General features: G+C 37.0%; 1 protein-coding gene across 1 annotated transcript in view; it reads left to right on the forward strand.

Moving 5' to 3' along the window:
• LOC122814238 (dynein axonemal heavy chain 5-like) overlaps window positions 1–24,750 on the forward strand; it is a 3,525,594-nt gene that overhangs the window by 2,765,911 nt on the left and 734,933 nt on the right. Inside the window, exon 92 of the mRNA XM_044086840.1 lies at window positions 714–869. Coding sequence (XP_043942775.1) covers window positions 714–869 — 156 coding nt within the window. The remainder of the gene's footprint in view (window positions 1–713; window positions 870–24,750) is intronic.

A 24,750-nucleotide genomic window follows, 5' to 3' on the forward strand; every position in this document is an offset into this window, starting at 1 on the left:
AGAAACTCGTGCTTGCAACACTATTTTACGAAAGAAGCTAAGTTGCTAGTGCCTGAAGTATCCATCTGTACATATCCATAAAGTAAGTACAAGAACACTACATTGGGAATAAAAAATAACTGTTGAACATTATCCACTACTTTTGACACAGTGCTAAAGGTAAACATTTTTAAGATTAAGTTTTGAAGTAATGCAATCTAAGAATCTAATTGAAGGAGAAAGTTTATTCATTGGTTTAGGCAAAAAGTGATTGGGGGCACTGTCTCTCATTTTGAAGTTAATTTTAAGGGCATATGCTACGTTTTAGTTAGAAGGGCTACGTTCTTTTTTGGTCTGTACCAAAAAAATCATCAGGATATGTTTGGGCAGTGCTTTAGATGTAGTATTTTGTGAGAAATACTACTGTATTTGTTCTATTTATGAAGTTAAAAACTATTTAAGGTCAACAGGGCAAAAACTTATGGGAGGAATATGTTGTAGCAACATTTGTGACTATATCTGCCTATGTTGTCATTATGGTGTTTACTCATAAATGGAAATCACATTAACTGTGTAGATGGTGCAGTTTCTGTTTTCTAATAAAAGCAGGAAAATCTTCGACTAAAGAAAGGTTAAGTAAGTGTACTGTAATAATATACTATTATGTTATATGTCATTATGTTATGAAATGAATAGCACTAAAGATAGTAAACATATTGACTTTGGTTTATCAGAACCTTCAGTCTCAGATTGATCACTGCCTCTCTGATGGGACTCCTCTGCTGCTCACCTACTGCGATGCTCAGAGTTTAGCCAAGGACAAAAGATTTGCACATGTACTCCGTTCCAAGAACCTATTCCAGAAAAAGATGGTGGCATTCAAAATGATGGTAAACAAGAACTGTGTTTAATGATTGTGTACCTGAAAATGTTACAACTGCAATTCTCTTGTTGTTCATTGTAAAACAAACTGATGGTAAATTTGTCACTTTCTATATACTGCCTACTCAAATCTAAAACAGGAGTATTTGTTGCTTTTTAATACAGAATTATGCCCTGTATATTTTACAATGTTCAAACTTAAAGAATGTAACTTTCAGTGTAATTGGGTTTATGACACTTGATCAACATGCACATTCTTTAAATTCCATTCTTCTTTTGGAAAAATGAAATAATCTAACTAAGCACATTCACTAATAACAAGTGGGGAACTGCATCCTCACATCCTTGGTAACATAAATATACTAACCCTGAGATCACACAATACTAGTTGAAAGTCTTTTCACCCCAGTATTCTACAACCTCAGAAACATGCCTGGTAAATAGTATATAGCAGTGTGGTGCAACATTTAGCACACTCACCTTTGGTGCGGAAGGCTATGGGTTCTATTCCTACACCAGGGAAATTGGTTAGTGGCATTGTAGTGTAACATAAGGGGTTTGCTGCACTCCTTAGTGCATTGTCCTTCTGATGAGACATTAAACCGAGGTCCTGTCTCGAGTCGGTGGTAGCTCAGGTGGATGCAGAAGATCCAATTGAAGCAAGTAGGATTTTTTATTTATATGCAGTTTATATTTTTTACATATTTACATATTTTAATATCAGTCAATACAGTCATATTTTTAAGTATCCCCCCCAACTCTTTAACCCACAACCAAAACCACATTTTGTCCATGTCAAACTTCATTTTCCATTGTATTTCATTTCATTAAGTCTTTATTCCATATGACCCATGTTACATAAAATATGATTCTGTCCATTTTCTTTGCTTCATTCTGGGATCTAGTCCCACAAAATCCATACTCTATCATGTCCATGTTTAACATTTCAAAATTTAAATAAGTTTTAATCAAATTATGTTTACATACTTTTTTCCACAGTTTTTGAATTCTCTCACATTTAATAAAACATGTTCTGTAATTTCCATTTCTTTACATTTAATACATATTCTATGTTGTTTTCTCTTGTATGGCATATTTGCCACCATTGGTAGTTTTCTTCTAGACAACCCCCACATTCTTTAATTTTTTATCATTTTTTAATGTCATCATTATTGCTTTCTTCTATCTCTAACTTTTTCCATGGATCCACTAAATAAAAGGCTCTCATAATGTTAATACACCATTATTTTCTATTCTTTTCAATCACATTTCTTTTAATTTCCACAATACAATCTTGCTGTAAAATTCTTTCATTTCTTCATTAAAAACACTTTTATTTCTTTTTTCATTTCCATTTTTTCCCAAATGTCTCTATATTTACAATACATTATTGTTTCTGTCAAGTCTTTATTATTCTTCATTATTCCTTTTAGTACTTTATATATACTTAAAGAGGATGCAAGCACTATCTGATTAAACAGCCCTAATTCCCCTTGTTCATCTTTCATATACAAAATTCCCCTCTTAATTGGGTTCAGTCTTATCCCTCAAATAAACGATAAAAATTATATGTGTAATTTCTTTTTCATGTTTCATAGGCATCATATAGACATTTGCTATATAAGCTATTTTACCTATTATTATGATGTTTATTAAATGTGCCTTCTTCTTGTATGAAAACCTATAAGTCTTGCTGAATGTAACCACATCTTTGATTTCTTTAATAATTTTGCCCCATTGTTCATGTCTGTACTCTGTACTTCCCAATACTATTCCTAAAATATCGATACTCTTCTCATTATATTCCACACCTCATATAATACCTTCATACCCAAATCCTTTACTTTTCTCTTTATGTATGCTTAAACCAATTTCCTTCAAATTTGTACTTAATTTTTCAGGAAATATTTCCATCCAAGCTTTATTTTTTTGCTATTACTACAATATCATTAGCATAAGTATACATTATTGACAACCATATTTCATTCATCATTCTAGATCCTCCCTTACTTGACATTTTATTACTTTCGGACGTAGACACAAAACAAGCTTAGAAAACACACAGACTATGAAATATAAAAATGATGACTGTTACCACAGTCCAGGCAGTATACTTCGTAGTAACCACAGGTCGCTTAGTTCGTAAAAATAACTGATTTATTCACTGTAAAATAAAAAACACAAACAGTCGAATTAGGCGCCTCTCATCTTTACCAAATCAAAAAGACTTCTTCAGATACATTGACTTTGACACTCCCCCCACTTAAATACCTTATTAATCTATCACATGACTTAATAATGTAAATACACTTACTTAATTCAGATAAAACCTTCCAACTTTGAAATTTTTCTTTCAGTCTTTCTTAATAAACTTTAAACCATTTTCCATTTACAATACAGTACCCAAGTTATTTAATTTATCTTACCTGGTTCTACACAAAAGGTGTTACTGAAATGAACTACACCTATTTAGATTTTTCAATTTTAAAATACATAAAATAGAATTCAATTCATTTATTCCTGGAATAAAAAACAGGCATTTGTATTTAGCTGCCACAACAATTCTAATTTTTCTAAAAGGAGGTTGTCAGGTCCCCCTCTACCATCTGAGTAAACTTGGTCAATTACTTGAAACCTAAATGTATGTTCTGTTTTTTCTAATATATGTTTTGCAAGTGCATTCTCCATTTTCTTATGGTTTATACTGTATAGATGTTCGTAAACTCGTTCTTTTAAAGTTCTAATAGTTTTCCCTATATAGAATACAGGGCATTGTTGACATTTTGCCAAGTAGATAACCATCTTGGATAGGCAATTAAATTTCTTTTTAGTGTTATATTTCCTATCCTTAATCCAGTAACTTTTACCTGTGTCCATGTGCTTACAAAAATTACACATTTCACACGTGGTCATTCCTGGGTTTCTGATTGTGCACTCACTTTTACTTTCTAGAATTGTTTTAACATTTTTCCCTTTTCTAAAAATGATCTGTGGTGGTTTGGGAAGTTTCTTGTTAATATAAGGATCACTTTCTATTAACGCCCAATGCTTATATAAAATGTTTCTTAAATTGTTTGAGTTAACACTGTATGTTGTCACAAAACTGTACATCATAAAGTTACTTACTTCTATGTTATTACTATTATGGGAAATCATGTTACTGGGATTATTAATATTTTGCTCAGTCCATAAAATAGGTTTATACATCCCCCTACTTATTTTGTTCTTAATTTCATCAGTTAATTCTACTATAAGATTCCGTGGGTACCCTCTATTAAGAAACATTTCTTCAAGTTTGTCACATTCCTTATGAAAGTCAGCTTCTAAGCTTATCATTCGAGCCGCTCTCACAAGTTGGCCCTTAATGACTGATCTTTTTTTGGTGAAATGGGTGAGAACTTGTAAAATGCAGAAAGCTATTAGAATATGTTTCTTTTCTATGTATAGTACTCACGTATCTATTATTCCCAGTATCTTTCCTTAACTCTATATCTAAGTAATTGATCTTATTGTCTCCAAAATTCGATGTGAACCCTAATAAGTCCATAGTGCTATTACAATAGTTCAGCAAGTTTTTAGCTGCTTCCTCATCTCCTTTTATGATGACAAAAATGTCATCCAAAAATCTTGTATAAAAGGAGATTTGTTCTCTTATACTAGGGTTGATCCAAATAAATTCATCTTCCCAATTTGCCATTACCAAATTGGAGAAACTTGCACCACAGGGAGACCCCATGGCGATCCCTATTTTTTGTAAATAAAAGGAAAAGGGCACAGTATACTCAAATCAAGGGGTGGCGTAAGCCAAACAAAATTGGGCTAGGCTTATAATTGCCCCAGGGCAGATAGCCTAGTATGAACCTATGAACCTATGAATTATTGAATGTAATATAGTTGTTACTCAAAATAATATCCAGTAGTTCTTCTATTCAATTAATTTCACTTTTTGGGGCTCCCACTTTCTGCAATTGTCTTGAGGCCCTCTCTATTCCTTCTTGGTGTGGGATAGATGTATATAAGTCTTTCACATCTATCGTCATAAAGTTGTGGTCACCCTTGAATTCTAAGTTATTTATCTCTTTCAAAAAGGACCACGGATCTTTACAAATTTGTTTCTCCTCTTTAATATATTTTTTCAAGATGGAATCCACTACTTTAGCCCAACTGTACATTATGCTATTTTGTGCATCTACGAGGGATCTCATGGGTGGATCTAGTAAGCTTTTATGGATTTTTGGCACACCAAATAATAGGGGGATACGTGGTGCAACCATATTCATATAATTATACATGTCAGTGTCCACCTTTGCTTCAATGAACAAGTCATTTAAATAGCTCTTTATTCTTGTATAAGCTATGTTAAGCTCATTTCTTGACACCCTTGTATATGTTTCACTATCCAATAATCTTTCCATTCTTTGTGTATAATCCTCTACTTGCATCACAACTAACCCCCCTCCCTTATCTGATTTCATGAATCTGAGTGGTAACTTTTTTAATTCATTAATCACCTGCCATTCATACTTTGAAATGTTCTTTTCATTTTTCAACAATCTTCTATTCTCAATGTTGAACCTAAAATCAGTTTTGCACATTTTTTCAAAAAAGCGACACTACTGTGTAGTGGCGGGTTAAACGTACTAGCTACATAAAATTCATTTACTTTACACTCACTTGATCCCATAATAATTGCCAAATTCATTTTACATGTTAGTAGTTTTAAATCTATCAGTGTTTGCGCTAATTGCGCTTTTTCTGCAATGACAAATGTTTGGCCCTTTGCACACAGTTCAATTACTTCGGGTTCGATTACAGTCTCAGTGTAATTAAAGACTTTATAATTGCCCTGTAAGTTTGTTAACACTTTACAGTACCTTTTATTCATTATGTCCATGTAATCTATCTCCTCCATCTTCTGTTGTTGGGCCATTGTTGTTCCGCTCCTCGGGGGGGTGTGGTTCCGAGTTTGGTGGTGAAAATCTTCACTATTACCATTTTGATGTTGATTCAAACCTTGTTGGCCTCCAGGGTTGAAATTATTTTTTTGATTAATTCTATCACTCCAACATACCCCATTGTTCTCAATTGTAGGTGAATTTTCCATTACTCTGGTTCCTTGGCCTCTTGTTTCCACTTCCTGAAAGTCAAGGCCACATCCTTCCCTTTGTGGCTCAGCTATTGGTTTCCATATTTGTGACGGGGGAGGTTTTGGGTATGCTGTCCCATTTCTGTATGCTACTTTGTCTCTTTGCATTTTCTGGACTTTTGTAGCCTGTAATTTTTCCATAAGTTGATTAATACTGTCAAAGGTTCTGTTATAGTCGAACTTGTTCATAGGTTCATAGGTTCATAGGTTCATACTAGGCTATCTGCCCTAGGGCATTTATAAGCCTAGCCAGAATGTGTTTGGCTTTCGCCACCCATTTTAAATTTATTTTGCTATGCCCTTTTTCGAGGTTAGTATACTGTGCCTCTGTCTAACAGTGACACAGAAGTGATACCCGGGGTAAACCTACGATCTCCCATCCACTCATCAAGATTCCTCTTGAAGAGAGTCAATGAGGGACTCTGCCTAACCTGGACTGGGATTTTATTCCAGAGTGAAGGGAGCCTCTGGGTTATGAATCTGTCCCTCCAGCTTGTCCTATTTATTTCAGTGCTGAGGTTCAAGTCTCGAGCGCCAGAGCTCGATGGGATTTGGATTTTCTGAGGTGCAGCATATCCATTAATTCCGGTTGGACATGGCTTTATACGCCAGGCACAGATCGCCTGAACAGGCGGTATGCCACTGAGTAGCGCTGGAGTTTCTTTAACCGGGCAGCATATGGCATCTGTTTGAGCCCTTTGATCCTCTTGGTGAGGTACTTTTGGGGTCTTTCCAGTTGCTGCAGGTGTCTGGTAAGGTACATCCCAAAAGGGGCATTGTACTCAATTATGGGCCTGATGAGGGATGAGTAAAGAGGCACGATGACCTCCCTGATCTAGATGTGAATCCCTTCATGATTAGGTGGGCTATATAAAATGTTTTTCTAACCACTTTGGCCACGTGGTTGTCAAATGAGAGATTGTTATCAACTTGGGTCCCCAGGTCCCTAATTACTTCTTCTGTACTTAATGGATTACCACCTATGTGGTAATTTGTGGGCACTTTGTTTTTGCCAAAGGGGATAACTATACACTTTTTGGCATTTAGCTTGAGGCCATGGCTCTGGCACCAGTTGTCTGTTTCTATGAGGCCCTTTTGGAGGATGCTTGTGTTGGCTGGAGAGTCGATTATGGCACCCAGTTTGCAGTCATCTGCGAACTTGGTCAGCCACAGTCCTTCAGTGTTGGCCTGTACCTCCGAGAAATATATACCGAACAAGAGAGGTCCCAGGACTGAGCCTTGTGGGACACAACTTGTAACTGGTTTGGAGTCTGACATGGCTCCAGCAATTCTAACCATGTGGGTTCTGTCCTTGAGCCAGTTTGCAATCCATCTAGTGACATAGGGGTTTATATTTAAGCTGGTGAGCTTATCTATAATTCCCGAGTGGGGTATTGTATCGAAGGCTTTTGCGAGGTCCAGGTAGGCTGTGTGGACCACCTTCCCCTCGTCAATGGCCTTGGTGACTGTTTCAAAGAAATCAACCAGGTTTAAGAGGCAGGATCTGCCCTTAACAAAGCCGAACTGGGTAGGATCCAGTGTTTGTAGGTCCCCAATATCTTTATTTATGAGGTCCATGATGATCCTTTCCATAGCTTTGCAGACCAAGCTAGTCAGGCTTATGGGGCGATAGTTTCCAGGATCCGTTGAGGCACCACCTTTATGGAGAGGGACCACTGTTGCTGTACGCCACTCTTTGGCAACATATCCTGTAGTAAGGCTGAGATTGAACAGTAGTTTTATGTTTGGGTTTAGCTCTTCTTGAGTTCATGTAGGACGAGCCCGGGACACCATCTGGTCCCATTGATGCTGTGTTTTTGCTTTGGAGAGGGCGGCTCTTACCTGAGCATCTGAGATGTCAGGGGCAGCACTTTGCTGGGATAGATATTTGCCCTTTTGGTGGGAGGGGAGAAGTTTGCGCTGAACCTGTCAGTTAGGATGTTGGCAATGTCTGTGGGTTCGGTGTATTTTTTGTCATTTTGGACCAATTCTGAGCATATCTGGGAATTACCACCCAGGTTCCTAACATAACTAAAGAAAGCCTTGTGATTATCCTTAGTGTCCTGTGCAATTTTTCTCTCAAAGCTGGCCTTGGACAATTTTATGTGTGCCCGTAGTTTTTTGCTAATACTGATCAGTGATGCCTTCCCTTTATTGGATTTTGCTCTATCATTTAGTAGCTTCCTCCTTCTATTGTATAGTTTGTTTATGGCTGGGGTCCACCAGACAGGACGTCTGCCTTTGGAGGATTGGGTCTTGGTTTTATTTGGGATCAAGATGATCCATGCATTCCTGAAGGTGTTCATAGAATGCGTTTATAAAGGATTCTGCAGTCTGGGCTGTATTTTCCACAGGCCCGGGGGCTTTGTAGGATTCCACCTCAGTTTTGAGGAGTGTGAAATTTGCTTTAGAGAAGTTTTTCACTGTGGTTTTCTGGGCATGGGGTGGGGTCGGGATGTGAATATCCAGTGAGATTAGTTTATGGTCTGATCTTACCAGTGAGGGATACACTTCTGGTCTGGAGCATAGAGTCCCCATGTTGGTGATGATCAGGTCCAGTATGTTTTCCCCTCTTGTGGGAGTGGTAACAAGTTGTTCCATAGCATTTGAGTTTATAAATTCTAGGAACCTTTGGGCTAGGGTGTTGGAGATAGAGTAATGCTCCCACTCTATGTTTGGGTAGTTGAAGTCGCCCAATATAATGGTGTTTGGAGAGACCTTCATATTTTCCAGAGTTCTCAGGAAGGCCGAGTGGGGTTCCTGGGTTTGGGAGGGTGGTCTGTAGCAGGCTATAAACTGGAAGGCAGTTTTACCCACTGTTCGTTGCACATGGATAGTCTCTGATGCTTCGTGCTTTGCCACCAACCTGGAGGTGTGGGTATCTTTGATGAATATCGATACTCCTCCTTTTGTGGTTCGTCCAAGTTTTGGGGCCAAAAGCATGGTATGAGGTATAACCTGGTAGTGCTGGGGTGCTCTCGGGAGCCCTGAACCAGGTTTCTGTTACTGCACAGATATCGATGTTCTCCATGCTAAGGAGAGTTTCGAGTGCGTGCATCTTGAGGTTTAGACTTCTGGCATTGAGTAGCATTACTCTTAGTTTCTTATCCCTTGTGATACCTATGGAGGTGGGTTTGTCTTTGATCCTTGCCTAAAAAGGCACTATGGGGGTAGCAAGAGCCTTTGCCAATATCCGAAAGCCCAGGGGTGACAGGTGCAAGCCGTCCCTAGCGAAGCATCGTGGCTTGTCGAGCATATCATCCCAAGCTGACAGGCATTGGATCCCCTTATAATGACACCAGTACTTAAGCCAATTGTTGAAATTGATCATCTTGTCTTCATATTGTGGCATCATTCTTGGTGAGGGTAAGATGTTACTCAAGGTCAGGATCATACCAGCCTAGGCTACATGCCCAGAGAGCTCCTTTATGTCTCTTTTCATGTAGTCCAGGGAGGTACGTCTCAGGTCATTCACACCAGCATGGACAATGACTGAGTCATATTTGTACTTGCCTTGGAGTGACCTGAGTGCTTGTGTTATGTGGCGGATCCTAGCGCCCGACAGGCTGCTCACCGTGACCCTCTCCTTGTTCAGCCTGGTGAGCGGGACATCAGTGTGCCTGATGATAGAGTCACCTATTACAAGTGTATCAGGTGTGTTGTTTAGTCTTAAGGGCTGTGACTGTTTGGCACACTGGCTTTGTGAGATATGTGTTGCATGTGTTTTGATTTTGGGTAGCGGCTGCTTGGGTGTCTGCTTTGGAGGTCTCTGCTGCTTCGCAGATCTTTATTTAGAGCCTCGAGTATGTTTTTGTGTGATTATGTGTTTGGTTTGCTGTCGTGGTAGGTCTATGTGAGACTGGAATTGTAGTGAGTGTGGTTTCCTTCTCCTCCTGACTGGTTATGCCAATACTGAGTTGAGAGAGCTTAGCCTCCAGTTTGGCTATATGGTTGCATCTCTCACATGTGTTGGAATGTGTTGGGAGGAGGAGAGGGTTGTCTGTGTACATGAGGCAGTTGTAACATTGCCTCAAGATTCCCAGATTCACCAGCTGGACCGGAGAGGAGATTGACAACTGACCTTTGGACATGCTAGAATAATATTGGGAATTCCTTAATAATTGAAAACCAGGGCCAGTGGGGAGTGAGGGTGTAGTGCTTTTAATTTTTAGTGCTGACTTATATAATTGCTTTAGTGAGCAAGTGCCAGGTAACTTAAGTGCAATGTGTTACAGATAACTTAAATGCAGAAAAGACAAACAGTAACTTTCTTTCAAGTGAAACTAGGAAATAAGTACAGTAAGCAATGCAGATATCACTAGTGATCCACAGAAGCGCTGAGAAGCCGCCAGATTAGGTGGAATTAGCGTTCCAGGAAATAACAAGCAAACAAACAACAAGCATATAAACAAAGCTAGATTCAGCAGGCCTGGATCTAGTCTATGCTACAGCAAACAAGGTGTACCAATTTCAGTAAGATACAGTTCAAATATTCAGGCACTATAAACCTTTAAACAGAAATTCCCAGCACAGAAGGGCAGAGTCCAGCCTCTTCTCTCACAAGAGTGCAGACCACAAACCTTCTTAATGTAAAATAACTGGCCTGAAGCCCAAGTGCTTAAACCAGAACTAATACACTTTAAGAATAACAGACACTGGGCTCTCAATCAGCAGTTCCCAACTTAGAAGGATGAAAGCTACCTGTCCTGCCACCACAGTGCATGCCACACACCTTCCTAATGTAAAACAACTGGTCTGAAGCCCAAGTGCTTAATCCAAAAGACTTAGAATGATAGCTACACTTTAATCAAGTTACTACCAAGCAGTAATAAATACAATTGAATACTTTAGAGAATGCCTGAATTAGTGCTCAAGTTACACAAACAAAGCTAGATCCAGCAGACCCGAATCCAGTCTATGCCACAGCAAACAAGGCGCACCAACTTCAGTAAGAAGCAGTTCAGATATGCATGCACTATAAGCCTTCAATCAGAAATTCCCAGCTCAGAAGGGCAGAGTCCAGCCTCTCCTCCCACAAGAGTGCAGACCACGAACCCTCTTAATGTAAAATAACTGGCCTGAAAGCCCAAGTGCTTAAACCAGAATTAATACACTTTTAGAATAACAGACACTGAGCCCTCAATCAGCAGTTCCCAACCTAGAAGGATGTAAGCTACCTGTTCTGCCACTACAGTGCAGACCACAAACCCTCTCAGTGCAAAACAACTGGTTTGAAGCCCAAGTGTTTAAACCAAAAGGCTTAGGATGAGTTACACCAAGCAGTAATAAATACAATTGAGTACTTTTAAGATGATGCAAAAGTAAAAAAGTAGGTAGAAACACAAGTACAGTAAATGCAGATGAAAATTTTTTTTTTTTTTTTTCTTTCTGAACAAGTGCTGAGATCAAAGAAACAGATTTGAGTGCTGAAACTAGAAAACTGGCTAGTTATAAGAAAGAAAAAAAACTAAGCTAGAAGGCTTCCCTCCAACACAGAAGGGCTTGGGGGCACAGAATCCTACAAATAGTCTATACCACTTAACAGGAAAGGCAGGAAACAAGCTTAAATTTTTTTTTTCTGTTTCCCAGATGCTCTCTTTGTACACAGTAGGAGTGCCTGAAATCAGAATATGATCTCACTGCACTCAGTTGAGTGAGCAAAGGAGATGGGCCCAGAAGGAGTATCCAAACACAAATTTACAAGAGGGGCGGGCAGTTGCAAGGCCACTAAGATTAACACCAAAACAAAAACAGGGAGGGTGAGTGGGACTAACTGAAGAGCAGAGTGAAAACTTCCAGTTCAGCTAATATTCCTTCCACACAGTTAAAATCAATTTAAATACTGTATTTTTTGAAAAAAAAAGAGCAGATAAAGGTACTTAAATTCTCTTATACGTCCAGTTGAATATAGCAAGTTCTTAGCCGGCCAAAGCTGAGGTTTTTAAGCAGAAAATATTTCACACTGTACCACTTAAATAGGCAAGGACAGGAAATCAAAGAATGTGACTACCCCACACCTGTAATTACTAGCAAATAACAAAATTCAGCAAACACTGACTAACTTCCAGTTCAGCTAATATTCCTTCCACACAGTTAAAATCAATTTAAATACTGTATTTTTGAAAAAAAGAGCAGATAAAGGTACTTAAATTCTCTTATACGTCCAGTTGAATATAGCAAGTTCTTAGCGCCAAAGCTGAGGTTTTTAAGCAGAAAATATTTCACACTGCACCACTTAAATAGGCAAGGACAGGAAATCAAAGAATGTGACCACCCCCACACCTGTAATTACTAGCAAACAACAAAATTCAGCAAACACTGACTAACTTCCAGTTCAGCTAATATTTCTTCCACACAGTTAAAATCAATTTAAATACTGTATTTTTGAAAAAAAAGAGCAGGTAAAGGTACTTAAATTCTCTTATACGTCCAGTTGAATATAGCAAGTTCTTAGCCGGCCAAAACTGAGGTTTTTAAGCAGAAAATATTTCACACTGTACCACTTAAATAGGCAAGGACAGGAAATCAAAGAATGTGACTACCCCCACACCTGTAATTACTAGCAAATAACAAAATTTAGCAAACACTGACTAACTTCCAGTTCAGCTAATATTCCTTCCACACAGTTAAAATCAATTTAAATACTGTATTTTTTTGAAAAAAAGAGCAGATAAAGGTACTTAAATTCTCTTATACATCCAGTTGAATATAGCAAGTTCTTAGCCGGCCAAAGCTGAGGTTTTTAAGCAGAAAATATTTCACACTGTACCACTTAAATAGGCAAGGACAGGAAATCAAAGAATGTGACCACCCCCACACCTGTAATTACTAGCAAATAACAAAATTCAGCAAACACTGACTAACTTCCAGTTCAGCTAATATTCCTTCCACACAGTTAAAATCAATTTAAATACTGTATTTTTTAAAAAAAAGAGCAGATAAAGGTACTTAAATTCTCTTATACGTCCAGTTGAATATAGCAAGTTCTTAGCCGGCCAAAGCTGAGGTTTTTAAGCAGAAAATATTTCACACTGTACCACTTAAATAGGCAAGGACAGGAAATCAAAGAATGTGACTACCCCCACACCTGTAATTACTAGCAAATAACAAAATTCAGCAAACACTGACTAACTTCCAGTTCAGCTAATATTCCTTCCACACAGTTAAAATAAATTTAAATACTGTATTTTTTGAAAAAAAGAGCAGATAAAGGTACTTAAAGTCATTTATACGTCCAGTTGAATATAGCAAGTTCTTAGCCGTCCAAAGCTGAGGTTTTTAAGCAGAAAATATTTCACACTGTACCACTTAAATAGGCAAGGACAGGAAATCAAAGAATGTGACCACCCCCACACCTGTAATTACTAGCAAATAACAAAATTCAGCAAACACTGACTAACTTCCAGTTCAGCTAATATTCCTTCCACACAGTTAAAATCAATTTAAATACTGTATTTTTTGAAAAAAGAGCAGATAAAGGTACTTAAATTCTCTTATACGTCCAGTTGAATATAGCAAGTTCTTAGCCGGCCAAAGCTGAGGTTTTTAAGCAGAAAATATTTCACACTGTACCATTTAAATAGGCAAGGACAGGAAATCAAAGAATGTGACTACCACCACACACACTTGTATCGGTCAAAGTCTGTGTCATTGATTATCTCCTGGTCAATTTTTTGTATGTCAATTGTTAGGACATCCAAATTCGCCTGATAATGTTTGACCATAAGTTCTAATAGTTCTATTCCGTGTTTGTCAAACATACATATTATTTCTTTATAAAAAATTGACCCTTCTTCTAAACCTGTCGGGTACTGCCATACTCTCAGCCCTTCCGGGACTATTTTTTTCTCTTATGCACTCTTGGAAGTACACTACTTCTAATTGTAGCTTTTTGTACTTCACTAAAACATGGTCTAACATTTTCAAATTCACAGTTATAGTTACTTTACCTCCAGCCGAGTTCTCCTTTTGAGAAGCTAATTCGGTTCTATTGAATGTCATTGGTTCATTTAACCAAATTGCTATGTTTGGAGTCCCTATAAGCCCGAGGTGTTAGATACTGTATTAGTAACTGCTCAGTTCATTCCATTACCAATTTCACTGTTGTTATTTTGCATAGGGTACCTCTGGTTTGTAGATGTAGTGGGATTCGTGTCTGCTCTACTGATATTATTTAAATCTGTTCTCGATTGATGTACGCAACCATTACCCATTCCATTCAATTGGTTATGGTCCATTGCATTCATTTGGCTATGGGTTAATGTAACCATCTTTTTATTTCATCTTCATCTCCTTTCTCTAATATAAATTTTAACAAACCTACACAAACTTTTTTATACTTAATTCCTTTTTGTTGTCACTCATTCATTACTTCCATAAATACCACTTTTTGCCAGTTCTGTATACTTATTTCCTTTTTGTAGTCACGCATTCATTACTTTCATAAATAACATTTTTGCCAATCATACATTTCTTTATACATATATATTCAATTCCATCCAAACTTGTAGCTGAAATGTTAATATCTTTCAATATCTCATTCAACTCATGTATGTTTATTTTTTCTCTCTCTCTAAATACTCATTATCTTCCTTATTTAAAATTTTCCCATTGTAACTTTGTTCTAATACATATTCTTTAATTATTTCATATATTTCTTATTGTGTTTTAACTTGTTTCCCTTCTTTATTTTTTTAGTTCTCTCATTATCTTTCCTAAATATGTAAGTTGTTACTTCTTTTTTCTTGTAAACAATATTTTTGCTTATATAATAATGTATTAACCTTATCCTGATTTCTTATATATAATTATTTTCCTTTTTCATAAAACAATTTTTTCTACTCTATTAAAACCTTTAAATATTTTTTGATTAATGTTTTGTATTCTATTTTTTGTTTTCTTTTGTATGCATTGTATTTCTTTTTAACTAATCCACCAAATTGTCCAATTTTCATAAAAAAATCTCTCATACCAATATGTTGTTGCCATAATTCTATCATTTATTTTCTTTCTTCTGATTCTTACTCTTTTTCATTTACTCTTTTTATACCTTTTCCTATTTTAATATTACTCTTCATTTTCATGAATTCTTATCCAAATCACCACATGATCAGAAAACTCAGTATATTTAATTCCTTTGTGTGTGATTTTTAGACCTTCTGATAATAAACAATTTCTGTCTTAATTTCATTTATTTTATAAGTCCAGTGTTTATTTTCCCCATATTTTAAAATTTCCAGTTGTCATTATTTCAGTAATCATTTTAACATCACAACTGTTCTTTTTATTTTTCAAATTACAATTAAAGTCCCCTGCCATTATTATACCCATGTTAACACAGACAAAAGCAGGTATAGTTTTAAACATTGTTTCTCTTTTTTTTTGGTTCATATGCATATAAAGCTTTCACTCCATATACATATTTTCTATCTTATATCCACTACTGTTATTCGGCCCTGTTCTGCTATTGTAATATCTAATATTTGTATATTTTTTGGCATAATATACATATACCTGAGCATGTCTCTTTGCCTATGTTTGAAATAACAGTGCCATTTCAAAGTTTTTCAGTTTGCACCCTTTCTTCTTCTGTTAATATTTGAATGTCTTCTAACACTATTGCTTGAGAATCTACTGTAGCACACCAATGTAAAATATTAATTCTTCTTTTAACATTCCTCATACTATTCCTGTTCATAGCTAATATTTTCACCTGTATAGAACAGCTATTAAAATAATTTTCTTATCCCTTACCTTTCTTATCTTTCTTATTTTCTTTAACCATTATATTTTAAAATTTTCTTTTTCTTTCGCTAACCCTCTTTCCTATTGAATTTCTCTTGTCTTTTATAATCTGTCACTCTTACTATTCTCCATTTGTTTCCTCTGTCCCTCTTTCTTTTTCTTTTTCCTTCTCTTTGTCTTTCCCCTTAAATTTAAACACAATTTCTATGTTTCTTCTTGCTGTATTGTGTGCTCTCGTACAACATTTTCTAAATATTTTCCCTGTATAATTTCATCTTCATTTTCATGTTCATTTTCTTTTTCATTTTCTTGTATTCCTACCTCCTATTCTAACCATGAATGCCTTGCATTTCACTTCACATTCCTTTGCATTATGGTCTGATAAATACATTTTTGTCACACTCATTAATTAAATGATCACATTTTCCACAAAAATAACATGTTTTTGGTTGTCCTCTGTACCTAACAAAACCTCTATTGTCATGCACATTAATAATACTAGGTATGTGTAATGCATTGTCAATTTTCATTTTCAAAATTATGTCACTTTCTCAACCCCAAGTCCATAATCCTCTTTCATCATAAATTTTAGTACTCACTTCTTTACATAACAAATATTCACTCAGTTCTTTTGTTTCCACTTCAATTCTAAACTGAATCAACACTGTTTTTTTTTTTTTCGTTTTCCTGAAAAAAGCTTGCACCACATACTCTGCCTATGGAAAGTCTGCTTTCTTTTTTCATAGGCCCCCAAAAGGTTTTCTATGGCCTGACCAGTTTCAAAAAAAGTCACAAAAAGTTAGTTTGTTAATTAAAATGAAAGCTCTTACCTGTTCAGTTTTTACTCCCAAATGTGCAATAACATTGCCTCATACCTTATATCTGTCCAGGCCTTTTTATTTTTTACTGCTCACCTGAACAACATATTTTTTCTTCATTCCCTTAATCTCTGTCTTCTCCTTAGTTCCTTCTTCCACTATTTGAGCATTGGAGTTTTTTTTCCTGGAACCTTCTATGGCTCGTTTTCCTTCTGTTTTTCTCCATCTTCTATTTTTTCCATAATGTCACTCTAAGAAACAGGAACTCCCCTTTCTGCCTCACTCTGGCTAATTAGCTCTTCCAGATACTCATCCTGCAACCCTCCAGACTGGAGGGTTGAAATAACACATTTTTCTGCTGACTACAGATTTTTCTGAAAAATGTATTCTGAATCCATTTCCATCACTGCATTTAGTTCCATCTCCTTCCTGATCTTATCATCATCAGCAAATATTTTCTCTGTGTCCACATCACCTGAAAACAATTCTAGTAGGGATTGTACCACTTTTTCTCCATTTTCAACACACTTCACTTACAAAATAGTTTGGCTTTCAGCAGCCATATTTTCTCCCTGTTCCTCTGGGCCACCTCCATGCCTGGAACAATAAGAAGTCAGGATGTGTAACACACAAACTCTTCTTCCAACTACCAAGAGTAAGGGAAGTTCCCTGATGCCCTAACCAAATTTCCCCTAGTAGTATAAATATCACCTTGGGTCTCCCCTAAAAGAAACTACTAGACTAGTGAGACTAAACCAGTCAACAAAGGATATATAAAATATCACAATCCCAGTCACTCACTTTGATATGCATTTTATTTAATCTCTTTGCTTCTACTAAAATGTAGTTTGGCAATCTATACAGTTTCCCCGTCAATATATATATAGATGTGATTATTTATTAAATGATGAAATAAGATATGAAAATGTAAAAGTTAATGAAATGTATTTTAGAAATCTCTTTTTATAGCTTTGATGGAGTTGCACTATATAGGAATGATGTCAGAGACTATTTCTATGTTTTACTAATACCAAGGGAAATGATAAGCAGATTTTCTGCTTACCAAAGGAAAAACTGGATGGTAATATTCTGTCAGCTAGATCTGTAGTAAATACGGTAGAGTATAAAAGCAAATCTATAACAGTGTAAAAGTATTGAAGCCAGTGCTACAAAAATCAAAATCCTATATAAGAGATTCTTTTCAGTTATGGGAAAAGATAAGAAGTCATACTTTAGATATGAATGATGTTAAATCATTATTCTGTGATAATTACACAAAGAAAGGATGTGTGTGGTAGGAAAGTGATTGAAAGAGTTTGAACATTTTGCAGGTCATAAAATAAGAATTATACAGATAATGTTTAATTTATTATAGCATAATTATTTTTTCTTTGGAGACAAATTATATAAAACAAAAGAAATGAGTTGCAACAAGTGCTATTTTAACCCAGTTTAGTTAAAAATATATGGTAAAGAGTAAACAGTGCCTTGACAAGAATGTTTAGAATAATTACAGAGGAAGAGACATATAGGAAGTTAAATTGGAATATAAGATGTTCAAAATGAGAGGGTATGCAGAATATTAGATGAAAAGGAAGCTATCATGGATGCCAAAAGAAAAATAAGTCAAGGAATTAGTATCATAGAATACTAGGCTATAGACCCAATGGGCCTTTTTACCCCTAGCCTTACTTCCCAATATAATCTGAAAAGTATTGGTCCCCAGGTGTTTTGTGGGGGCATGCATACTTGGGCATGGGTGGCCAGCATTTCCAAGCTTTTTCTCTCTCTAACAGAGACATAGGTGCCAAACCATGGGTATATTTAAAATCCCAAGTTTGCTTAAATAAGTACAAAGATAAACTCTACTTCATCATGTGGATGGAAAGCCTATTAGCCTATTCCAGAAAAGTGGGAGCCTCTGAGATACACACCTGTCCCTCCAGCATGTCCTACATGTGCTGCAGGCAAGGTACCTTGTATTTCTGGTACTCTTTGACATCCAAATATGTAGGGAATTCATAAGTGTATGGTTTGCAGATGCCTTGTAAGCCAAATGTAGATCACCCCTTAGCAATCACTCTAGTTGCTGCATATGCCTGATCAGGTACTCACTAAATGGAGCATTGTACTATATGATTGGTCTGAAAGGGTGGAGTGCAGTGGGATAATAACCTCTTTGGACCTAGATATCATGCCCTTACTTTCTTCACCACTATGGCCATGTGAGTTAAAGATGCATTATGTGGATTACAACCCTTCTTTGACTTTCAATATACACATCAGAGAAGAATACTTTAACATCAGATTTAGCTGTTCTGGAGTCACCAGTCTACTCAGAGAAATATCTAATATAACTACTGGGGCATTATCTTTTGTTGTTTATGTCACTTGTCAATTCTTCCCCTTAGGATGTGTCAGAGTGACAATTTTAACTCTTTGTGAAGCATTTTATACAAGCATATGAAACACATAGTTTGATACAAGTGCAAATTACCCCCCACTTTAAATATATTCTTTGTACTCCGCTGCCACTGTTTCTACTTAACCATGGCCATTCCATGCAATGCTGAATTGTTTGCTTTTACTAAAATCCTGCATATGCCTCTCATTTTGAGAATATTCTCTGTATAACTCCCAGTCTGTTTATGCCTGGGTTATATCTGAAGAGGGTCAGTTTTATTCCAACCTAGTTATATAGCATAAATCTAAAATAAATAAATAAAATCATTACACCATTTCACTTGCAACAAATTAATATTTTTCTTAAAAATACTTTCATATTATTTGTCATTCTAAATATACATTCTATTTTTTGGCAAATTGTCTAAATAAATTAATCCAATGTTGACTTTTTAAGTCTAAAGCAGGTTAAATGCAAAACAGAATAAATCTACTATAAAAGAAAAGAATATAATACATATACATTATGCTGAAGCCGCGGTTGTACAGCGGTAGCATTGTTGCCTCACAGCAAGAGGTTCTCCTGTTCGATTCATGGCTGGAGTGCCTTCTGTGTGGAGTCTGTATGTCCTCCCCGTGGTCAAGTGGCCTCCAAAAAATATGCATGAATGGGTGTGCCTTCACTGGGCATCGGGTTGGCAACTCGGCACCATGAAAAATCTACTGCCAATCATTAGCGGACCAGAGTTCCGCTGTGGTGACCCTAACCGGGAAAAGCCAAAAAGACAAACAACAACAACAACAACATATACATTATGCTGACACTTAGTATGAGAGAATAATACTTATAAGAAATAACTCATCCAAAGACATGATAAAAATCCAGGAGTGTTTTATACATGCATACATAGGCAACAGCAAAAGTTAAGTCTAACATTATGGTGCACCTTGGAAAGTTATACATTCATACTCTAGACTGACAGATTGTAGCAACCCTCCCACACCAAAAGCACACTTTATTTGTCCTCACCAGCTTGACCATCTGGCTCATTATTTAGAAATGTGTCTTCTGTAACCTACCTGGTATAGCACCCAGCATCACTCTTTGGGAGTTTTTCCCGTTCTAGAAGGCATTAAGCTTTTGGAAAATTATTGCCAAAATGGTGGGATGTGACAAACATCAGGTAGCTGCTTTACATAGGGCAGCAATGTTTATAGATGTAAGGCAGGCTTCTCACAGGATCATCAGCTACTTTTACCAAATTCAAAACCCCTCACTGTTATTGAGGGACCATTATTATAACAATAGCCCCAAGATGGATGTGTGTAATGCTGGATTCACCCACAATTGGCATGGCTTGATCATAATGGTAAAGCCGGAGTGACCAAACAAAGCCAACCATGGGTAAATCAGCATTACCTACACAAAGCCAAGGGTTATTATTATACAATGACATTATTTAAGAGAAAAAAAAATACTTTTCTTAAATAATGTCCTTGCATAATGGCACGGTGTTGTTCTTCTGCTTTGTTTCCATATCTTGGGACTCTCTGTACCAAAGGCAAGCGTCCACTCTGGTGGACCCTAGCCATAAACAAACTCTACAACAAAAGGAGAAAGCTACTACAAGATAGAGCAAAATCCTCAAAAGGTAAGACACCCTTGATCACTATAAGTAAAAAACTAAGAGCTCTCATAAAATCATCCAAAGCAAATTTTGAGAGAAAAATAGCTAAAGACTCAAAAGACAATCATAAGGCATTCTTTAGCTATGTTAGAAACCTGGGAGGAAACTCCCAGATATGCTCAGAACTAGTCAAAAATGATGTGAAGATTACTGATCCTACAGACATTGCCAACATACTGGCTGACAGGTTCAGTGCAAACTTCTCCCCTCCCCAAAGGAGATATCTATACCAAAGCGATTGCAGCCCCCAAACATTTCCAACGCCCAAGTTAAAACTGCTCTCTCCAAAGCAAAAACACAGCATCCATGGGACCCGGCGGTGTCCCGGCTGTGTGCTCCACGAACTCAATGAGAAGTAAACCCACAACTAGGACAGCTATTTAATCAAAGTCTTACCTCTGGATATGTACCCAGGGGGTGGCGCACTGCAACTGTGGTCCCACTTCACAAAGGCGGTGCTTCCACCGACCCTGGAAATTACCTATTAGCTTGACAAGCCTTATCTGCAAAGCCATGGAGAGGATCATAATGGACCTCATAAATAAAGACATAGGAATTTGCAGACCTTGGATCCAACCCAGTTTGGCTTTGTCAAAGGCAGATCATGCCTTTTAAACTTGGTTGACTTTTTCGAAACAGTCACCAAAGCCATTGATGAGGGAAAGGCAGTCCATACAGCTTACCTGGATCTGGCGAAGGCCTTCGATACAATACCTCACTCGGGTATCATTGAAAAACTCAGCAGCTTAAATGTTAACCCATACATCACAAGATGGGTTGCAAACTGGCTGAGTGACAGAACCCACAGGGTCAGAGTTGCTGGCGCCATGTCAGACTCAAAGCCTGTCACAAGTGGGGTCCCACAGGGCTCAGTCCTGGGCCCACTCTTGTTTGGCATCTACTTTTCCAGTACAAGCAAACACAGGAGGGTTATGGCTGACAAAGTTTGCAGATGACTGCAAACTGGGAGCCATAGTAGAAAACACATCTGACACAGATATCCTTCAGAAGGGTCTCACAGAAGCGGATAACTGGTGCCAGAGCCATGGCCTAAAGTTAAATGCCAAAAATGCATAGTCATACCCTTCGGGAAAAACAAGGTTACCCTAGCTACCAAATAGGTGGCAATCCACTGAGCACAGAAGAAGTTATCAGGGACTTGGGGACCCAGGTTGATTGTAGTCTGTCATTCGACACCCATGTAGCTAAAGTAGTTAGGAAGACCTTCTACATTGCCCACCTTATCATGAAGGGATTCTCATCTAGATCAAGGGAGGTCATGGTCTCCCTTTACTCATCACTCATCAGACCAATGATTGAGTACAATGCCCAATTCAGAATGTATCTGACCCGACACTTGCAGCAGCTGGAGAGACCACAAAAGTTCCTCACCAAAAGGATAAAGGGTCTCAAAAATCTGTCCTATGCTGCCCGACTGAAAGAACTCCAGCTCTATTCAGTCGCTTACCGCTGCTCAGAGGTGACCTTTGCCTAACATACAAGGCCATGTCAAACCCAGATTTGATGAATATGCTTCACCTCAAAAATCTAGATCCACCAGAGCCACAAGGCGGGAGACTTAAACCTCGACACGGCTATTAATAGGACGTGCTGGAGGGATAGATTCATCACCCAAAGACTCCCTATGCTGTGGAACAAAATCCCGGTATATGTGAGGCAGAGCACCTCGCTGGCCTTGTTCAAGAGAAATCTTGACCAATGGATGGGAGATCGCAAATATACCCCAGGGATTACCTCAGTGTCACTGCTCGACAGAGGCACAGCAAAATAATGGGTATAGTTCCCCATACTTAAGGGGTGGCATAAGCCACAAAACGATGGGCTAGGCTTGTAAATGCCCTCGGGCAGATAGCCTAGTATGAACCTATGAACCTATGAACCTATGAACAATAGCCCCAAGATGGATGTGTGTAATGCTGGATTCACCCACAATTGGCATGGCTTGATCATAATGGTAAAGCCGGAGTGACCAAACAAAGCCAACCATGGGTAAATCAGCATTACCTACACAAAGCCAAGGGTTATTATTATACAATGACATTATTTAAGAGAAAAAAAAATACTTTTCTTAAATAATGTCCTTGCATAATGGCACGGTGTTGTTCTTCTGCTTTGTTTCCATATCTTGGGGCTTTCTTGATGTACTGCACACTTAGACAGTACATCAGTGCTTTGAAAAGGAAGCAATAGAGAAAGGAAGATCTCTATTGCTTCTTCTTTTCTTTTTATAAAGTATGAAATGAAGACACTTAAGAGGTACTAGAGAGACGGGACAGAGAAAATAAAGGAAATCAGGAACATTTCTTTAGTTTTGTATAATGTACCTCATTTTACTTGTACTTTCTCTGTCCTGTCTCTCTTGTACCTCCAAACTGTCTGGATTTCAAACTTTATTATTATTACTATTTTGTGGTAAAGAAAACTAAAAAGCTGTAGCATATACTAATAGAATAAAGTCCTGGCAACCAGATTTTTTTCTGTTGGCATATGCTCGATTTACAACAGGCTAGCTGATTGGGCTGACCAATCAGCATGCTTGTTTTTGAATATTAATGACCAGGCACTGTATAATATCATTTTATTAATGATTTAGCCAAGCAACTTCCACATTCAACTCTTCCAATGTTATGCCAATGAAGATATTATACAAAAAAGACTACAAAAAGATTTTGTCAAATTTGCCTAAGGCTATAAAGAAACAAATTTACTTTAAATTAAAAAAAAATCTGCTGTTTTGCTATTTGATGCTTGGAGGCTTTAAAATTCAGCTTTATTCCCAAGTGCCACTAATTTTGTCCTTGTTATGCAGCAACATTGTTGTAAATAGATTGTTCTCAATCTTGATCCAGAAGTCTCCATGAAATCAAAAGATGACACAACTCCCAACAATTTGTTAAAACACCTTATTCTTTCCTATAAATTAACAAAATAATAGGCAGACAAATAACCACAACTCCTAATAACCATAAATAAATAACATCATTGAAAGGTAAGAAAATTGAAGCAGCTTAGCAGATAAATAGCAATGCAGAGTAAGCATTTTCATATGAAACAATTTCCTTAAGTGCTTTCATCTTGACAACCATCCAACAAGACTTTAATAGTCTGTCGTGGAAAGTTCTTAAAATAAAAATGCCTACTCTGCATTATTGATTATTAAACTGTTTCATTCTTTTTCTCACTTTCTAGCAATACAGTTCTACAAACTAATCGATTTTTTAACATTCAAACTGAGAAAGGTATTGAAGATTAATTTCCATATCCATAAACTTGTATGTGGTCTTCATTAGTTACCCAAAACTCGGACCATAAGACATCCCTGCTTCAAACTGCACTAAATTAAATTTGTAAGATTGTCTGTAATCATTCACCAAGTAACACTGCCTAACTTAAAAAACAAAATAAAGTAAAATAAAATCTAGAAGGAATTGCTGTATGACAAATTGACTTGATAACATTGCTTTTTTCCTGTTCTTTTATTTGGTAAATGCATTTGAATCAGTTTTCTTTTCCTTTCACATTATATAGCACTTTGTTGATAAAATCCCTAGTATTTTTAGCATAACGTGTCCCATTTAGACAACTATCCTCATCTTACTAAATTACTGGACATTAATTACTTCTAATAATGCTCATCAAATCAATAACAGGGGTGCTTTTATCCTTCTTAGGCTCTGTGCATACTCCTGTATTGCCCACAGTGTACAAGTAACTTTCTGTAGTACTTAAGTAGTACTTCTACATATTGCACTTTATGTTCACACTGAGAGTTTAACTTATGTTTCTTCATGCTTTTAACTGAATTTTGCATTTGTATACTGTTATTACCACTCTGAACAAAAATCACATTTAGCTGTGTACTCACTGTTAATTGTACATTATGCATGTATCACACTTTATGTCTTCTTTATTGCTTTCTCTCCAGGGTCATGGCTGTAAAGGGTCTTTAACAGTCTACCTGCTGTGTATTAACAGATAAAAAAACAAAAAGATAAATAAAAATGTATTTAATAGCAGATGTGCAACTCGATAAGCCTTTCAGACTACATCTGATATATTTCACTGAAAT

Source organism: Protopterus annectens, chromosome 1.part1 (genome assembly GCF_019279795.1).
Source record: "Protopterus annectens isolate FY-2018-M chromosome 1.part1, PAN1.0, whole genome shotgun sequence".
NCBI classification, from domain to species: domain Eukaryota; kingdom Metazoa; phylum Chordata; order Ceratodontiformes; family Protopteridae; genus Protopterus; species Protopterus annectens.